The sequence below is a fragment of the Hippopotamus amphibius genome, chromosome 7, assembly GCF_030028045.1.
Source record: "Hippopotamus amphibius kiboko isolate mHipAmp2 chromosome 7, mHipAmp2.hap2, whole genome shotgun sequence".
Taxonomy (NCBI): Eukaryota; Metazoa; Chordata; class Mammalia; order Artiodactyla; family Hippopotamidae; genus Hippopotamus; species Hippopotamus amphibius.
The window spans coordinates 82,858,305-82,876,895 of record NC_080192.1 but is presented as its reverse complement, the minus strand read 5'-3'; the positions used below and the strand labels follow the sequence as shown (position 1 = coordinate 82,876,895).

Here is an 18,591-nt window from a genome sequence, read left to right as displayed (position 1 = left end):
ATGTGTGGGCACCATCCTCGGGGAAGGGGCTTAAGTTTTCTGTTCAACGACTCTCCACGGTTAATAGGGAGACCTGGGACGGGGGAGGTTGTGTTACAATCACACTCACGGCATTTGTGCTGAGTCGTTTGAAAGATGTGACCAATAACTGCTTTATTGCTAGTTGTGGTGTTTTCCTTGGAGATGTATAACAAAGTTGAAGAGTATTCGATTGTTAAGTTTAGCAAAAGAACCTGGCGTTCCCAGAGATCAGAGGCGCTGCCAGCTGCTCTGTTTCTCCCGGGGTGAAGATCTACCCGGTTTGCCCTCAGCCCCCGTACTCGGGGTCCCCCTCTGGGTCGCTCCTGGCCTGGCACAGCCCAGGTCCGCGTGCACCTGTCTTTTCCCCTAGGGGACCGGCTTCCTGCGGATCCACGATGCCTTCTGCATCCATGTGTCTTTGGACACAGCTCCTCGCTGGGAGCAGGTAAGCAATACACGCTAATGGACAAAATAAGGCAGGCACCGCGCGTGCATCAGCACACCCTCGGCGCATAACTACGACTAAGCGCACACACTCGCAGGAGGCTGCAACGAGCCTCGTGCTTTTCTCCAGGCAGAGACCGCGTGATCCACCCTTTCCTTCCTGGTTTGTCCTCACTCTATACCACTGGCAATTACTTTTTTTATAACAATAACAAACTCCTTATTATTAAAAGAAAGACGTCCCAGCCGATCAGAGGGGAAAAGGCACAGGGTCTGGACTTCAAGCGGTTGTTTAGGGGACTAATCGTTGTCGCTGCCGCTATTTCAGCTAAGGAAGCCCGGAGAACAGTCAGCTTTCAGAGGGAGGCGCTAAAGAACTCCAAACACCTGCCCAAATCTAGCACAAAACACCCCCCTGGCAACCCCAGGCGTTCGGACCCGGGTCGGGCGCGCACCGCCTGCCCCGGCCCCCGGTTCCAGCGCTCCAGCCCGCGTGTGCGCACGCGCCGCCCTCTGGGGCCGCCGCACTGCGCCTGCGGGGCGGCCGCGGCGCATGCGCGCGGGCCCCGCCGTCAGGAAGCGGGCGAGGGGCGGGGCCTCCGGGCCGCCCCCGCCGCCGCTGCCGCCGCCGCCGCGCACGGAGCCCAGCGGCCGCAGCGTGCGGCCCGGGATGCTGAGCCAGGCGCTGCTGCGCCTCGCGTCCGCCGTCAGCCGCAGGAGGATGAAGCTGCTGCTGGGCATCGCGCTGCTCGCCTACGTGGCCTGTAAGTCCGCCGGCCATTCATTCCCACCCGCGGCCTGCTCCCTCTCTCCCTCCCTCCCGCTTCGCGCGGCCGCCAGCCGGACAGCGGGCGCATACCGTCGGCCCGGCCGCCCCGCGGCTCGCAGGGCTGCGGTCCTGGGCTCCCGAGCGTGCCGCGTGGCCGGGCGGGACTGTGGGCTGCGAATGCTGGCGCCTGGCAGAGCCCCTCTCCCGCTGCCTGCTCTTAGGAAAATTACTCAGCGTTTGGCTGCTGAGGAGCCCGGTGTCGCCGGACCCCTCTGGCTTTCGGCCGAGCCCAGGGTTACGAGGCCCGGGGGTCTCCGCTCCCGGGGTCCTGGCGCCCAGGTGTCCGGACTCCCAGGGAGTCCCCGCGCCCACATGTCTGCGCCCAGTTGTTTGGATGTCCGGGGGTCCCAGCGCCCAGGTGTCCACACGCCTGGTGCCGGGGCGGGGGGTAGTACCCGCACTTAGATGTCCGCGCCCAGGTGTCTGGACGCACGGGGGTCCCCCGCCCAGGTGTCCGCACCCGGGGTTCTGGAGCCTAGGTATCGGGATGCCCCGGGTTCTCCACGACCCGGATCAGAGGGTGCGAGTGCGGGTCGGCCCAGCACGGCGGCGCAGCGCGGGGGATCCCGGCGCCGCTCCAGTTTGTGCGGTTCTCTTGTCATCACTGACGGCGGCCGCTGGACCTAGACAGGAGCGGCACTTTGCAGGCAGGGGGTAGACCCGGTGACTTCTTAGAGGCAGAAGCCGTCCCTTAAAAAAAAAATCTATTAGATGGGAATGTATTTTCATTGCTGCTATTAATACTTCCCCAAGTACCAAAATTGGACCAAGTGTGAGCTCGTTTGAATCCTGGCCACAAGACTGATAGACGCTGAAACGGAACACCTGCCTACCGGTTGAGTTACCCAGATCTGATTCCCGGGTTGGGGGCGTGGGGGCTCTGCAAAGTGGCTTCGGTTGACCTCTAGGGAGATGCGTGTGATGAGACCCAGCCTGTCTGCTGCAGCCCAGCTGGGGGCTGTTAGTTGGGAGTAGTTTGCAAGGGAAGAAGAGCTAGTCTAAAGTGTGTGCCAGTCTTGAGTCAGAAACCTGAGCACCCAGGGTAAAGATTGCTTAAAGTTGTATAACTGTTGTTAGGACAATAATAGCAGTACCTAAATTTGCTGGGAGCTTCCCCATGTGTGCTGAGTCTTTTTCACTATCTCCTTTAATTATCTCAGCAATCCTAGGAGATAGTTGCTGTCATTATTCCTATTCTACAGGTGAGTATATTAAGACCAAGAGAAATCAGGCAAATTACTGATTAACACACAGATGATAAGCTAAAGACCAAGATTTGAGCCCAGAAAGGCCAAGGAGCTGGGGCTAGAGCCCAGGTCTGCAGTGGGCTCTGTGTTGATTTGGGGGCTTCTAAAGGTAGGGGATCGTGGAATGTCACCATTCTGTGGACTAGGAAATCCTACTGCATCCTTGCCTTTGTTTGTCAAGCCCTTACTGCTGCTTGTCCCGATGCTTCCTCCCCGGGACCCCAAGGAGTGCAGAACACCTGGGCAGTGGTTCTCAAACTGCTGTGTGTGTCAGAATCACCTGGAGGGTTTTCAGGTCACAAGTTGCTGCCTCCCACCTCAAGTTTCTGATTCAGTAGGTCTGGGATGTGGCCCAACGATTTTCATTTCTAATAGCTTTACCTCAGATGCTGTTGGTGTGGTCTGGGGAGGGCTCCCCAGACTTTAGAACCACTGACTTACGAAGTGAGCTGGTCATGAATTAGATGCTCACCCAAATGAGGGTTAAATTACAAACAGGTAGGAAGGAATGCATGAGGGTTTGTGACAGGGCATCCGGGATGTTTGTTTCCCTGAGGAAGTGAGGCTTGAGCTGAGAAGTGAAGGGTGTGTAGGAGTTAATGGGGGGGGGGGGGGATGGGTTCAGAGGGAACAGTGTGTGCAGAGGTCCTGTGGCACCAAGAGCACGATGTGTTCTAGGAATGCAGAGAATGGCGGTGTGGCTGGAGTGTGAACACGAGTGGTGATGAGGCTGCTCTGCAGACAGGCTGGAGCAGGCAGGCCTAGGAGAGGCCTCTTGCCAGCTCACAATCACGACGCGGTGAATTTAGCTGTGAGGTTTAAGACTAGGGTGGAGGCAGCATTGGTAACAAGCAGAGATGGTGAATCCCAGACACTTTGTAGGGAAAGCGTGACACGGCGGCTCCTGATTGACAGCATCCGAGGACCCTGAAGGTGTCCGTGAGCGATGATACCTGTGATGTATAGTCTCTGCTCTCCTTGTCGGTAATCTTGCCTTTTTGTTTGAGAAAACATCCCTGCTCCCAAATGACACACAGCCCCTTCTGGAAATGCTTTTGTGCCCGTGCGGGGCCAGCCTCCTCCTTGCGGGCACATAACTCTTAGGTTCAGGCCCAGGGGCTGAGCACAGGCCAGCTTGCATTGCACTGAGGTTCTTTTCCACGCACGTGTTTTCTTCTCAGTAATGGGGATTCCAGCCCTTGTAGCGCTTAGATCATTGCTGTTAGCTGCTTGAAAGGGCTCAGGGGTCTGATTGTCTGAAAGTCACACCAACCTGCTAGGTAAATCCCTAGGCAGAGACTCAGCTGGAATTACCGCTAGTGTTTTGACGTACATATAGTTTAAAATGTCAAATAGCCTTTGCCGGGTTTATTGATGTCCCTGGGCGCTGTTTTCCTCTACTCAGAGGCAAGCACTTTGCTTCTTTGAGCTGATGATTTTGGTGTTTGTCTTTGTGCCGTAGAATCCTAGATATTACCTAGCGACTTTCTTCTTTAGAAGATTGTTTATTCTGCTTCCTTTCCTCCCACCCATGCTCACCACTCCCCACCCCACGTGTGTGGTGTGATTTTGAGGAGATCAGCATTTAATGTTTATGCGTATGACTAAATGTTATTCACCTGAGCCATGCATTCGTCACCTTTTCTTTTTCCTGGAGCTAATGACTCCACTGTCCATGCTCTGTTACTTGTTGGGCTCCAAGTTTTGTCACTCGTGTCCATCTCTGCCAAGATGCTGAGTAGCCTTCTGAGCTCCCTGAGGAGGGGCCTTCGGATCTCGTACCCCAGGCCTCAGCCCCCTAGTCCCGTTGACCTGGAGATCCTCTCCCCCGATCACCTCGAACTTATTCCACCTGGAGGTCACGGGAGGAGGCTCGGGAGGCGTTGGCTGTGTCTTCTCTATCGTCACATTTAATTGACAGATGGGTGGTGCAGCAGCCTAGAAAAGGCTCCTTCAGAACTGCTCCGGTGAGGTTCCATCCTTTCTGGGTCCTGGCGCCTGGGCTCAAGCCAGCGCCCGTCTCTCTGTGACTTGGTCTCTCCCTGGAGATCCCAGGCCCCGCCCTTCTTCTGCCCCTGGCACTGTCCTCCACTGCACACCTTAGCTTGGCCCCTCCGCACTCAGGTGACCTCATGTGACCCTTGTGCCTGGAGTGTGTCTCTGTGGACGTGTTTCTTACCCTGCAGTTGATAACTGGCCTCCTTCAGGACCACCGTGCTGGGCATGCAGAGCCCCCTCCCAGAGTGAGGCCTCCGTGCTGCGGGGGGGTGGGTCACGGGCACCTGCGTGCTCGCCTGCCCAGGGATGCACACCTGGCTGGTGACGTATGCCCACGTATCTGGTGCTTCCAAGCACTGGCTGTCCAGGGACCCCGCTCTGCAGTTCTGGGAACCATCTGAACTGTCCTTTGGCTCCAGTGACCCTTCCTGGAGCGTCACCCTGTGGGTGTGGGGTTGCCTGGTCGAGTCCTTTTTATTTCCACTCTTCTGTCATTTTAGGCTTTTGCTCTGTTTTTTGGAAACTTCGTCATCTTTGTAATCTAACTCTTTTGGTAATTTAAAACATTTATTTTTACTGCCATTTTTTGCTTATGAGAGTTCTTTTTTTCTCTCTGAATTTAAAAAACTGAAAAGTGTGGTCTTTGTTTCAGGGTCTTCTCTGCACAGTGGTCATTTGTTCACTTTTCTCCCCTTGGAGTCTCTTCCCCCTGGTGGCTTCCTTTCTGCGTGGAGGCTTTCCTGGGACCCTGGGCCATCTGCTCTGTTTGAGCGGATCCTGGGGGGCGGGGGACCCCTGGCTGCCCCCTGGACCCTCAGGTGCCTCTCTTGTTGGCAGAGCACTCAGCATCCTCCGGGTGGCAGTGCCGGCTCTCCCAGGCATCCCAGGGGCCTGGAGAAGGGCTACGGGGCTGAGTGGTACCCTGATCATCACCCCAGTGGATGGGGCACCCCTGCCCCAGATGCTCTGTCCTATCCTCTGCAGAGATGGGACCAGGTGGGGCTGGAGCCAGCAGGGTGCCTGAGTCCAGGTGCAGCAGGCAGGGCCCTTCTCCAGCCTCCCCAGCGATCTGCCTCCGGCTCCCTGTTCTCCTGGTTCCTCTGCCCTCTTCCTTCCTCTTCCCCTCCCAGAAGCACTTGTCCTCTTCCCCCTGTGCACCTCGGTTTATACCTGAAACAGCAGAACACAGATAAAGCCTGTCTTCTGACATTTCAGAGGCACTCCTTCAGCTCCTGAAAACCTGAGTTGTGACAGTAGCAGCGCTCACTTAGGTTTGCGTGTGTCCTGGGTTTTGCTGGAATGACACGGTATTTGTGGTGCCTTCCTTTCCTGTCCCTGTTAATTCAACGAAAAGACATGAAATCAGCCCTGAAAACCACATACAAGCATGTTTCACATGTGTTAGGTCCGCACGTGTGATAACAGACATCAAGCTTCTCTGAGCTGGGACTTTACTGAGAGTGGTTTGGCCGTGGGTCTGAACAGCCCCGCGTGACTGGCGATCGTAAACTCACTCCCAGAGAGGTGCTAGCGGTGGCTGCAGACCCTCAGGAGAAAAGGGGAAAACAGGCCAGTTCCTGTAAGTGGTGCTTCTAGATTCACCTGAGCCCAGGGCTCACTGTTTGTTACCGCAGGTGCCCAGGGTCCCCCCAGACCCACGAATAGGAGCCTGGAATCTCCATCTCCCACCTTGGGGCCTGGGAGGGATAATCTGGAAATTGTTTTGACCCTTGATATCTAGTGTAAGACTTTCCACACCTGATTTCTATTGTATTGAAAAAATAATTCAGCAAACACCCAAATAACTCTCAGCCTACATATGCCAGTTGTTTTTTTCCCCCACGTTTCTCATTCTTTGGTTTTTATATATACTTCTTTGTTGAAATATTTGAAAGTTGCAGACATAGTAATACTTCATGTTTGAATGCTTTAACCTGTGTCTCCTGAGATCTACATTTTCTATGTAATCTCATCACCATTATCATACCCTAGAAATTAACATAAATAGTATCATCTGACATGCCGTTCATATTTGAATTTCCCCTTCTTGGTGCCATAAATGTCCTTATAGCTTTTTCTGGGGTTTTTGTTTGTTTTTTTAAGTCTAGGATCCCATTAAGGTTTACACATTAGTGTTATGTCTTTTTGCTTTTGTTTTTGACATTGTAGAAGCAAAGGCTGGTTGTCCTTTAAAATGTCCCACCTTCTAGATTTACCTGATGGTTTCTTTGGGATTACATTCCGGTAAACATTTTTGTGATAATGCTTGTCGATTTGCATTACATCAGGCTTGTCCGCTGTCAGTGCTGAGTCTAATGCTGGGAGGCACTGGTCGGTGGTCACTTGATTTTCAGGACCCAGTCGGGGGTTCTCGGAGACTTACCCGCCAACGCGCTCCGCATCCACAGTCCTCGCCTGGGTCAGTTTTTATATTGAGGATCACAAAGACGGCGATTTTCTAATTCTGTAAATCCTTCTCTGTTTATTAACTGGCATTCTTCGGAACAGAGACTGAGGCTTCTTCCCTCTCTCTTCTCTCTCTCTGTGTTAGCTTTGTGGTGCTGTAATAAATTGCCAGGAACTGGGTGGCTTTAAAACCGGGAAATTGATTCTGCCACGATTCTGGAGGCCGGAGTCAGAAGTCTAGGTGTTGGCAGGGCCCTGGCAGTCCCCTGAAGGTGCCCTCAGGCTGCAGGTGCTCCACTCCCGGTGCTGGTCCCGTGGCCCCTCCCCTTCTGTCTGGCAGGTCCCCCTGTCCCTTATAGGGACACTGGTCACAGGCCCAGCTGGATAATCTAGGGTGATCTTTTGGTCTCAAGATCCTTAATTATACCTGCTCCTTTAAAGGCCCTTTTTCCAAGTAGGATTCCCAGGTTCTAGGAATTAGGATGTGGACATATTTTGAGGACCACCATCAATTTACACCCCCCCCCCTCTTTTTTTTTTTTTTTTTTAAATCCCTGTGGACTTGGAGGTTTTCTCTGTCTTTGAGCACTTCCTTGATCTCCAGAAGTTCCAGACTCATCTTGAGGTTTCTGTGCCCCAGTCCTGGAATCCGCCATTTCTCCAGGGAGCCCTGCTTCCTTGCAGTGGAGCGCATGGGTTAGAACTCAGGGTCTGCGTGCTCACTGGGGTATCCTTGCTTCCAGCCCTTGCAGTGGGCGGAGCCAGGACAGGTCGTGAGTTTATGCTGACGCCCCCAGTTTAAATCATAACCGGATTCTTCCTCACCCACCCCCTTCCCATATTGCTGTTTCCTTTTTCCTGCAGTGAGAATCTCACTTCTGATATCACTAAAAACTCGTTTGCTCTGTACTGCCAGACAGAACAGTTTCAGAATCACTGACTGCATCAGTACCAGTACCAACGACCAGCTTAAGAAAATTCAGCATTTCTCTGTAGTTCTTTTTGTCCTTAGACTCTTATCTAGCTCAGGTGTACAGTTTCTGTGTTCAGAAGCTCTGAGTCATGTGTTTCTATGCATGATACAAATCAGATTCTTTTTTTTTTTTTTCTGTTGTGTTCCGTTTATTTTAGGATTTGCTTTTCTCTTTCTGGTTATTAACATGCATAAGCCATTTCCACGGTTCAGAAGTCAAACTGAATTAAAAGGTATGTGCATACGTGTCATGCTGCAATCCCTGACCTCCACCCTCTTCCCACTGTCATGAGTCCATTTCATGAATCTAAGGTTTCTTTTTGGAAATCCAGGCATTCGTCTGTGTGTCTGTATGCACCTGCTACTCATTGTTACCAGAAGGTGGTGAGTCCTGTAGACCATTCTGCCCTTTTTTTCTTTCCTGTGCAGTATTTACTGGAAAGCTCTGGTAACACCGTACAGAGCTCATCTTTGCTCTGTGTGTCACCCTGCGTGTGTGCCCTGCACTCTCCGTGACCAGGCTCCTGAACAAGGCATTTTCCTGATTTCAGATACTCTGCTCTCGGGAATCCTGCTGAAGTTAGTGAGCTTGTGCACGTGGTCCCTCCAGCCATGCCCCAGAACAACTGTGTCTCCCCACCCCGACCTACATCAGAACTTGTGGACAGCTCACCGAGCAGAAATGGTCTCTCCTGCTTCAGTGCACATCCTCTTCATAGGAGTAACGTTCAGCATCTTTTCAAGTGTTAAAGGACTGCTCAGTTTTTGCCCATTTTCCATTGAGTTTTTGGTCATCTTTCCCCTCATTTTTAAGAGCTCTTAATACATTGGTGGTGTTAACTGTCCTTTGTGAGGTAAACCGTAGCTGTTTTCTCCCGCCTCGAGTGGCACAGAGCAAAAGTATCTGTGGTCTTATTTCCGTTCCTGGTACAGAGCCCCGAAAACCCTTGGGATTTCCTGAGCCACAGGGGCATCTTCTGTTGCTCTTCTTAGGATAAGAAGCTTCTTTTGATCATCCTGAGTGTTTGCCCAGGGGAGTGGCTTAGGGTGGGTCCTAGATTGGCCTGGGATGGAGCAGGTCACTGTCCGCCTCACCCACCCACCTCCGGGAAGGGGGGTGGGGAGTGTGGAGACAGAGCTTTGTAAAAAGTCCTCAACGGTGAGATCTGAGGCTTTTCCCGGTGTGTGAGGAGCGGGAGGGTGGTGCCCGGAGAGGCCGTGGAGACTCCTGTCCTGCCGAGACCTTCCGTTCGTCTGTTCCTGAGCTGTGTCCTTCCTGATAAACTGGTTGTCATAAGGAGACTGTTTCTCGGAGTCCTGTGAGCCTTTCTAGCAAATTGTCAAATAAGGACGGGGCTGTGGGAGCCCTGATTTATAGCCGGTTGGTCGGTCAGAAGCACAGGTGGCCCTGGGCCTGGTGACAGGTGTCTGAAGTGGGGTGTCCTGTGGGCCTGAGCCCCTCACCTGTGAGGTCTTTGCTCAGGGCAGGTCGTTAGTGTCCAGAGGGCTGGGGGAGCTGGTTGGTGGTGTGGAAGACCCCCCACGCGGGGGTCAGATGTGTTCTGGGAATGGAAACAGATCTTAGGATGATTTTCCTGCTTCCCAATGTGGTTCTTAAGAAACTGGTCCAGCTGTTCAGTGGGAGGAGGAAGGCCTGGACTGTGAAGGGTGGGAGCGCCCTGGAGGCCCAGCGGTCAGAGGGTTGAAAGGTGCACAGGGTTTGACCCTGGAGCGGAGGGCAGAGGTGCCACCTGAGTACAGGTGCGGGGGTGACGGGTGCAGGGAGCGGGGACCCTAAGGGCCAGAAGGCAGAACTAGAGGTCTGACCCAACGGGAACCCTTCAGCGAGATGAGCCGCCATCCGTCTGAGGAGAATCATGTGGCTGAGGAGCCGGGATGTGATGAACCTGCCCCAGGTGTCCAGACTCAGGGCCAGACACCACCTGCGCTGCCCGGGGCTGAGGGTCGCCCTTGGACGCGTGCCCTGCCTGAGCTCCTGCCTGTTGGGGATGGGCTGGCGGGTGTGAGCCTGGTGGGGAGGCGGGGCAGGGGGAGCCCTGCTGCTGGGATGGAGCTGTGAGGGAACGGGGTGGGGGGGTGGCGCCGGCGGGGGTGTCCTGTGGGGCTGGCTTTGGGGGGTGCGCCCCATGGAACCCCACATGCGAGAACGTCTGTGTGTATATACACGTTTTACTTTATCCTCTTCCATTTTCTGCTTTTGTCTGTGTTGTAATGAACATAATATAGTACATATGGTACCCATGGGATGCGCGCCCCTGAGTTCTTGCTCACTGGAGTGGGCGGTGGGGAGAGTTTGGAGAACTTGGAATCCTGAGCAGGACGAGGACGCGTCACCTGGAGAGAAGGCAGGAGTGCCGCGTGGGAGGGCAGACACGGGTCCTGCCAGAGCCTGATGAGGGGCCGGCACAGGACAGGGGGACACGGGCTGGAGGGACTTGCTGGGGAGGAGCCTGGAGGGTCTGCTGGCCACCTGGGGGGTGGGGGGGGGGGAGCGTCCAGAGCTGTGCCAACCACAGAGGGAGAGGCGAGAAGGCTCATTTGACATTTTTTTAAATTTAATTTTTATTTTATATTGGCGTGTAATTGATTTACAATATTGTGTTAGTTTCAGGTGTACAGCAAGGTGATTCAGTTATACATACATATATCCTTTTCAGATTCTTTTCCATTGTAGGTTATTACAAGGTATTGAATATAGTTCCCTGTGCTGTACAGTAAGTCCTTGTTGGTTACCTATTTTGTATACAGTAATCTGTGTATATGTTCATCCCAAACTCCTAATCTATCCCTCCGCCCCTTTCCCCTCTGGTAACTGTAAGTTTGTTTTCTTTGTCTTAGAGTCTGTTTCTGTTTCGTAAAGAAGTTGTTTAACTGCTGTCTTAAAACCGGAACACTCAGGAGGCCTTGAGCAGGGAGGGGCACAGAGGTGGGCTTTCATCTTGCAGGGGGGTTGGCTGGAGCACTTGTAAACCCCGATGGCTCCCCTGCCCCCTGAGTTCCTGACTAGCGAGCCCTGTTGGGGCTTGAGAATCTGCATTTCCGACAGGTTCCCCAGCGACATGCCAATAGCTCTGGTCTGAACGAGCATCTGTCCTGTCCACCTAGAGGGTTCCTGGGGGGCCTGTCTCCTCTCCAGGCTTCTCAAGCAGCAGGATTCCTCAAGATGACAGGAGGGTTTGGGGTTTCTCTACTAACTGATCAGCTTGGGGCTTTCATTGGTTACCCTGTACTTTGCAAGCGTGGTGGTTCCCTACCTGACGGACAGAACACCTCAGCTCCTCTGCAGACCGAAGGGAACTTATTTCAAACTTTCTCCCTGTGAGTTGTGGAAATTGCAATAATACCAGCGCCTAGAAAGGTCTTCCTCGTGTTTCCCAAGCTGTGCTCTGAGTAAATATACCTGCATGAAATTTTAAATGTGTCTAGTGTGAAAAAGCAAAAATGGGTTCTACTGAGTTTCTCATCTCAGTTAATAAGTGATATTTTTACAATGTAAAGACCTTTTAAAGGAACAGATGTCACCTACAAAGCCATGGTTTCTTGCATTTTTAACCACTTTATTAAAAAAGGAACCTCTTGGGTAAAAATTTTTCCCATGGAAATGTTGGTGCAATTTTCTTAGGAAAGTCTCTGGGAAGTTATGAGTCACTTAAAGGTGTTTTATGCCGAATTTTGGAACCTGCCAGCTGGGATTGCCGGAGCTGCGGGGTGGGGAGCCGGAGGGTCTGTTCTGGAGCTCGTCCTGGAGGAGGCATCTCAGGAGGGAGGCGGGGCTGGCTCAGGGTCCCGTAAGCAGTGCCCTCTGCGCTCAGCCCATGAAGGACGCCAGCCACCAGCCTTCTGGGTCTCCCCAGGCTGCCTTATCTGGGCAGCGTTCATCCTGTGTAACCTCTGGGAGGAGTGCAGGCTGGCTGGCTGAGCAGAGTTTGGGGCCCGCTCTCTTCAGGTCGGGGAGCAGGAGGGCTCCCCCGGGGCTGCCGCCCTCTCTGTGATGCTGCTTGACCCTTAGCACCTGATTCTTTTAGGGGAGCTGGAGGTGGGGAAGCTCCCTCCTCTGACAACCCCCTTTCTTATTTGGAGAATTGTAAGCAGAGTAATGTCTTCTAATTTGAACCTTCTGATCTGTTTAAACAGCTCTTTTAAAGCTTTTCTTGGTACACGAAGGATGCATAGCCTTGCCTGCTTTGAAGGCCTTCAGTTGAGCCACTGCAGAGTTTATCCGAGGCAGTCAGATATCTGTTCCTTGGGGGTTCGTGGGAGGTGAGCAGGGCACCTCTTTACTGGGTGCGTTTAATGCTGTGATCACACAAGGCAGGCAGCCTGCGTGGTAGGGGTGCGGGGGTCCCCTGAGACCTCAGCCTTGAGTCACACTTTCTGCCCAGGCGGCAGTGGGTGTGCACCCTGGGCCTGTGACGGGTGCACTGGGCGCTGGGGGGATACTTAGCCGGGATCCTTGGTGGGTGGGGGATTAAAGGCTGGGGACGCACTTGGCTGTGCTCTGGTTCTGGCTGTTTTGCTGCATAAGACACCGCTTCAGAACTTGCTGGGACAGAGCAGCAGCCGTTTCCTGTGCTCAGGAGTCTGTGGGGCGGGAATTTGAAGAGAAGAATCTGTTTTGTTTGGTGACAGCTGGGATGACAGTCGGGACTCCACTTTCCGGAGGCTGGGCTGGCAAGTCTGCCCCTGAGGACCGCTCAGCCAGGATGGCTGTTGAGGCACCTGTGGGTCACCTGTCTGTCCTTCCAGGTGGCCCTGGGCTGCAGAATCTGGTGTTTCAGCAACTGAGGCCCAAGTGCATGTTGGTTCTGACCAGCTGCCTGGACTCAGGGGGAGGATCAGGATGCCACCTCTGATGGGGCGTGTCACCTGTGCCACCAGGGAGGATCTCGCTCGCCAAACATCATGATGACACTGTGGAGCGTGGTGGACAGGCTGGGTTGTGGCTGAGCCCACTCTTGGGATCCAGAGAGGAGCAGGGGAAGTCATGTGCTCTGCAGTGTTCTGGAACTTTCTCTGCAGACAGTGCACGGTTTCCATTGTGAATCCTCCTCTGGGTGACGCATTCCTTACCTGCACTGGGGGAGCATCTCCCTCGGTCAGTGGGCTGCAAGGCCCTGAGGATATCACTGGGTCGCGGTGCTCTGCTTGGGTTTGAGCTCATGTTTCACGGGCTTCTGAGGGGGAGAGAGCTTAGCAGACAGTTTGGGGAGAACAAGGTGCCTTTCTCTGTGGAGGTGGGGATGAGCTTGGGCCATGGATGGGTCATGCAGGCCTGGGAATGAGGCCCCCTCATGGCCCTGTCACACAGCTGTGGGTGACCTAACAGGTCACAGGTGCTCCTCTCAGCTCTGGTCTTCACTGTGACGTGGGGGTGACCGTGTGACCTTGTGCTTAGAAACAGAGAGCCCGGCAGGCCCCTGGGGTCAATCTAGCAATACTGTGTCACTACTCTGCCTTGGCCTTGTCCTGAGACCCCGGCTGGGGCCTCTGGCCTTCTGCCCCAGGCCTCCCTTCCTGCCCCGTTAGTCATCTCTCCCCCATCATGGTGGGATGGAGTGTGAGTCCAGTGTGTGCTTGTCCAAGCTGTTACCCCTCCCCCAGCCCGCCCCAGCTCTTATCCTGTGACAACACCCACGTCTCACCCGCCCTGACCCCTCCCGGCCCGTCCTGACACTCCATCGCCTCCCCCACCACGCCCCCAATCCTCTGCATCCTCTGCTCTCCGCCCACCTTCTCCCCTGCCCTTCTGCCCCTCACACTCTGCTTCCTCTGGTGCTGAAACCCAGCAGCCTTCACCACACTGAGTGCTGCTGATCCCCTGCTAACCAGGGTCCAGTTGCCAGAGGCGAAGCAGTGCCCGCATTCGGTTCATGGACAGAATCCTCGGGGGAGCTTGTCAGGAACACAGCCCCCAAGGCCCACCCTGACCTGCAGCCTCATCTTCCCTCCGCAGGGACCTCTGCTGCCCTTGTCCTCCCAGGGTATCCATCTCCCTCTGAGTCCAAAAGAGGGCTCTGCTTTTGAAGATAAAAAGGGCTAAACAAGGGATAATTGTAAGAAAGGAAAAACACCCCTGACCTCTGTTTGGCTGTTTTTGGTGCCGGGCCCGCCTGGGCTTGGTGTTTTGAGTGTGAATAAGGAAACTCCTGCTCTTGCAGGGAGACCCACCGTGTGCTCTGGTCACCGTGGCAACACAAGGGGCCACAGCATCCCCTGCAGCAGGGAGGCAGGTGGAGGGGGCTGTCCTGGGAATGGAGTGCCCAGGCAAGGAGACCTCCTTGTAAAGAGACCTCCTGTAAATGGAGCTGACGTGGTTAGGGGGTGCAGAATCCCATGGGGGCAGGGGGCTGTAAGGAGAGGGGAAGGGGTTATGAAGGTCTGGGGTGAATGGGGAAGAGCAGCTGGGGAGGAGGGTGCACGTCCAGGTGTCAACGAAGGGGTCTGAGCCACAGGCGGCTCTGGGCATTACCCACTCACAGCCCTTATTATCACTTTATAAGTGGTGGCGAAGCTGTGGCTGTGGGCATCTTCCCCGGCAGATCCCAGGGCTGCCCAGCTTTCCCTAGGGAGAGATGCTGTAGCAGGACCCTGGGAGAGGGAGGACTCAGGAGACTGTGTGTCTTTACTTCCTGGGAGGGATGGCGGCCTTTCCTGCTAAGTGACCATAGAAGGACTGAGAACTGTCTCCGAAATAGACATTTTAAACTGATTCAAGAAAAGGTTAAGAAGGAAAAAATAGAATAAATTATAATAACCATGGGATGATTTGAGAAGATGGTCAAAAGACCCTCACCATGGGGAGGGCACCTAGAGCCCGGGTTATTCTCTCGTGCGGTGCGGTTGGTTCCGTGGCACAGAAAGAGGGGGACGCTTCGGGGCTGTTTTGACGAGGAGCTGATCCTAAAGCTGGAATGAGACAAGGTACTCATTTCAGGTCCACCGTGAAGATAAGTGTCCTGGGGTCGGCACCTCCTGGTTCACAGGCACCTGGTGAGCACTGACCCAGATAGGGACTGAGAACAGGGGGCACACACCTTAGCAGGGACTTAAGAATCTTTTCCTTCCTTTTTACAAAGCCAGGTAAGCACATAAATACAGGGGAAAACGGTCACGTCAGCACTTCAACTCCGTATTTTGGCATCTTCAGACGGTCTCTTTTTTCTATGTGTTTTTTAGTAGCAGATATATTTTCTTGTCTGAAGCTGTCACACCAGTATTACCAGGTTACAGCCTGGTTTCGTAGCTGTGTTTTTATTGAGATGTAATTGACATGTAACATTTTATTAGTTTCAAGTATATATATAATGTATGTGTGTGTGTGTGTGTGTCTGGCAAAATGATCACCGTAAATTTAGTTAACATCCACCATCACATAGTTACAGATTTGTGTGTGTGACTGTGTGATGAGATCTTTTAAGATTTACTCTCTTAGCAACTTTCTTCGAATATACAGTACAGTGTCAACTATGGTCACGCACTTTACACGAAATCCCCAGAACTTACTTTAACCCCATTTCACGCCCCCATCGCTCACCTCCCATGTCTGGCAACCACTGGTCTGTTCTGTGTATCTGTGAGCTTGGGTTTTTGTTGTTTTTGTTTTTAGATTCTACATATAGTGAGATCCTACAGTATTTGTCTTTCTCTGACTTATTTCACTTAATGTAATGCCCTGAGGACCCACTCATGTTGCTGCAAATGTCAGTATTTCCATCTTTTTTATGGCTGAATCATATTCCGTTGTGTATGCACACCACACCTTCCTTATCCATTCATCCATCAGTCGACACTCAGGCCCCTTCCTTGTCCTGGCTATTGTGAGTAGTGCTGCAGTGAACATGGAGGTGCATGTATCCTTTTGAATTTGTGTTTTCATTGCCTTTGGATAAATATCCAGGAGTGGGACTGCAGGATCATATGGTAGTTCTATTTTTAATTTTTTAAGGCACCTCTGTACTGTTTTCCATAGCGGCTGCACCAATTTACATTCCCACCAACAATGCAAGAGGGTTCCCTTTTCTCCACATCCTCACCAACACTTGTTATCTCTTATCTTTTTGATAATAGTTATAGTCATATTTAATGACTTTATAATTTTATCAAACGGCTATATCATAATTTATATAATAGTTCCCCAGTTGTAAGATATTTTGGTTTATTCCTTTTTTTTTAATTATAAATAAGGCTGTGATTTGTGAAGGCCGCTTTCCTGTGTATATACTTATTTCCTAAGGATAATCCTCAAAGGTAAGATCACATGGTCCAAAAATATAAACATCCTTTGTTTTTTAATGAATAATGAATATAGTACAGCTTTATTTTAATTTCTCCCATTTCTTGCTTACTTGTCACTTTTTAGTTTTATTATTTAGTTTTATTTAGTTACTTATTGCTTCTTTTCTATCATAGTTTCTTCTATTTGAAGAGGGCTGTGCTCTTATGGTTTCAGCATGCCCCTTGTTAACAATGGGAATTTGTGATTTTGGACACCAACAACTATTTGTAAACGTTTCTGAGCCTTCCGCTGTGTATCAGAGGATGAGCGAGAACATGCCCAGGGGCCACCCCTCACCTCAGGGCCTTCCCAAGCTCACGGAGTCGCCAGCCCTGGACTCCGGGTCACCAGCCCTGGACTCCGGGGAGGTGTGTGTTTGCTCCCTGCCTTCCCCAGCACCGAGCGCAACACGGGGGGAGCAGCCACATGGGGGCTGCATAGGGGTGTGGACAGAGCATTCGCAGCTCCGTTCTCTGTGAGGGTTTCCTTGTGAAGTGCCCTCTGACCCGTAGCTGCAAGAGGGTGTCATGGTCTAGTGTGTTTGTAAAGTCACCCCTGGTAAAATCCACTGCCGCGGCCGGGCTGGTTTAGACAGTTACTCAGGTGTCTGTCATCAAGGAGGTGACCCAGCAGACGAGGCTGTGGTGTAGGGGAGCTGGGTGAGGGCTGAGAGAGGACGGCCACAGAGTCGGGCCAGCCTGTAGCTTCTCTGGGTCTCGGTCTCATCGACGTTTGAGGGAAGAGGTTGGACGGAACCCTGGGATCTTTTTATTCAGGCAGTTCTCTGATTCCTGTGACCGGCTTGTCCTCTGAGGCTGGCGACATGCGGTGCCCCAGAACACATGCACCGTAGCACTTCAGACTCTAAAAGGTTATTCCAAAATTAAGAGATTTAGGATCATGTTTTCACTTATTTATAGTAGGACTTATTATTTTAAAAGTGTACGTTTTTTGTCTTCATGAGCTATAGTTTTCATAGCCAACTTTAGAATATTGGTTAAAAATTAATACTGTGCTAGTTGGAGTCCTTGAGTGTTGTGAACTTAAATATTGACTCTTCCTTTTTCTTTCTCTTACAGCTGTTTGGGGCAACTTGGTTAATATGAGGTAATTGTTTTTAATAACTTGGCTGTTATGACACATTTGAGATGACACATTTCATTGTTACATGTACAGTGTGATCTCACAGGCTCACTGAGGACTGTGTAAACGTGGAACTGAGCGTCTTGCTGTTGACACACCTGGTAGCGTCTTCTCTCCCGACCCAAGGCCAGCCCAGATGTGGTGGTCACTCTCGAGGCAGCCACGCCGGCTCCTCTGTGGTGCCGGCCTCGGCCCTCCCAGCCTTGCAGACCCGAGAGGGTGGACCTGAGCTTTCAGGCTCCTGAAGCGTAAATGGCATTTCTGAGCGAGCACTCAGGGACACCTTTCCAAAGCCTCTTAGGGAAACCGAGGAGCAGACCAGTGGATGCTGAGACCGCCTTCCGTCCCGGGGGGAGGAGAGGGGAGCCCCGAGGACCTTCCGGCCTGGGCGGGCCTTATGTGTGAGCATCATTCGTAACAGTAACATTTGCTTGTAAAAGTCAAATCCTTGTGTCAATATTCTTTAAAAAAAAAAGTGATAAGCATTCACTGTAAAAACAAACTTGGTGCCCTGAGTACCGTTTTACATTTAAAGAAAAACCCCCTCCACTTCGTGTTTCTTGGGGGTGACAGCTAAAGAAGGAGCGGCAGTCACATTGCGGTGACAGTGGGTTTGGGAGGCCATTGCGGCTGCAGGCCGCTGGGGAAGGTGGCTCTGCCCCCCACTGGGCTTGCCGGGCAGGGGGGGCCGTGCTGACCGCGCTCCTCCCCCCAGGGCTGGTGTGTGTCTCCTGACAGAGGCCCCTGTGTGTGGCTGGAGGGCTGCTCAGGTCCCGTTAAAGGAGCTCTGTCTTTTCACTTGGAAAAACTCCATTTTGCATTAAATCCCAGGCAAGCCCAGCAGAGAAACTTGTGCTCCTATAGACAGGCTTCCTGCATCTAATTTAAAATCCCGTGTTGGGCGTAATGTGAAAGTGAGATGATCTTAGTTTAGCAGAAACACCCCATAAGGTGGTGGCACGCCAGGGAGACCACCCCAGCTGTCTTGTCCCCTGGTCTCCTGTCCTGAGAGGGGGTGGTGCCTGGGACTGATTCTTGGGGAAGTGGGGGGTGGTCTGCAGCGTTTGGTTTCTCTTGTGGTGGTTTGTTCAGAAATATACCTCAAAGTCACAAAACCTTTCAATTGATCTCAGTTTTGTAGTTTTCTACTCAACAGGTCCATCCAGGAAAATGGTGAACTCAAGATTGAAAGCAAGATCGAAGAGGTTAGAGTCTTCTCCATGTTTTACTCCTA

The 18,591-nt window shown here is 52.5% G+C and overlaps 1 protein-coding gene across 3 annotated transcripts in view; it reads left to right on the top strand.

Moving 5' to 3' along the window:
• Positions 1 to 1,020: 1,020 nt before the first annotated feature.
• The window catches only part of UXS1 (UDP-glucuronate decarboxylase 1), a 73,142-nt gene continuing 55,571 nt past the window's right edge, over positions 1,021 to 18,591 (top strand). The window contains exons 1-3 of one of the 3 annotated variants that reach the window (XM_057742415.1): positions 1,021 to 1,229; positions 17,294 to 17,321; positions 18,514 to 18,562. In XM_057742415.1, coding sequence (XP_057598398.1) covers positions 1,136 to 1,229; positions 17,294 to 17,321; positions 18,514 to 18,562 — 171 coding nt within the window. In that variant the 5' untranslated portion in view covers positions 1,021 to 1,135. Of the gene's footprint in view, positions 1,230 to 17,293; positions 17,322 to 18,498; positions 18,563 to 18,591 lie in introns of all 3 variants that reach the window. The other 2 variants (XM_057742414.1, XM_057742420.1) reach the window with 2 other exon arrangements.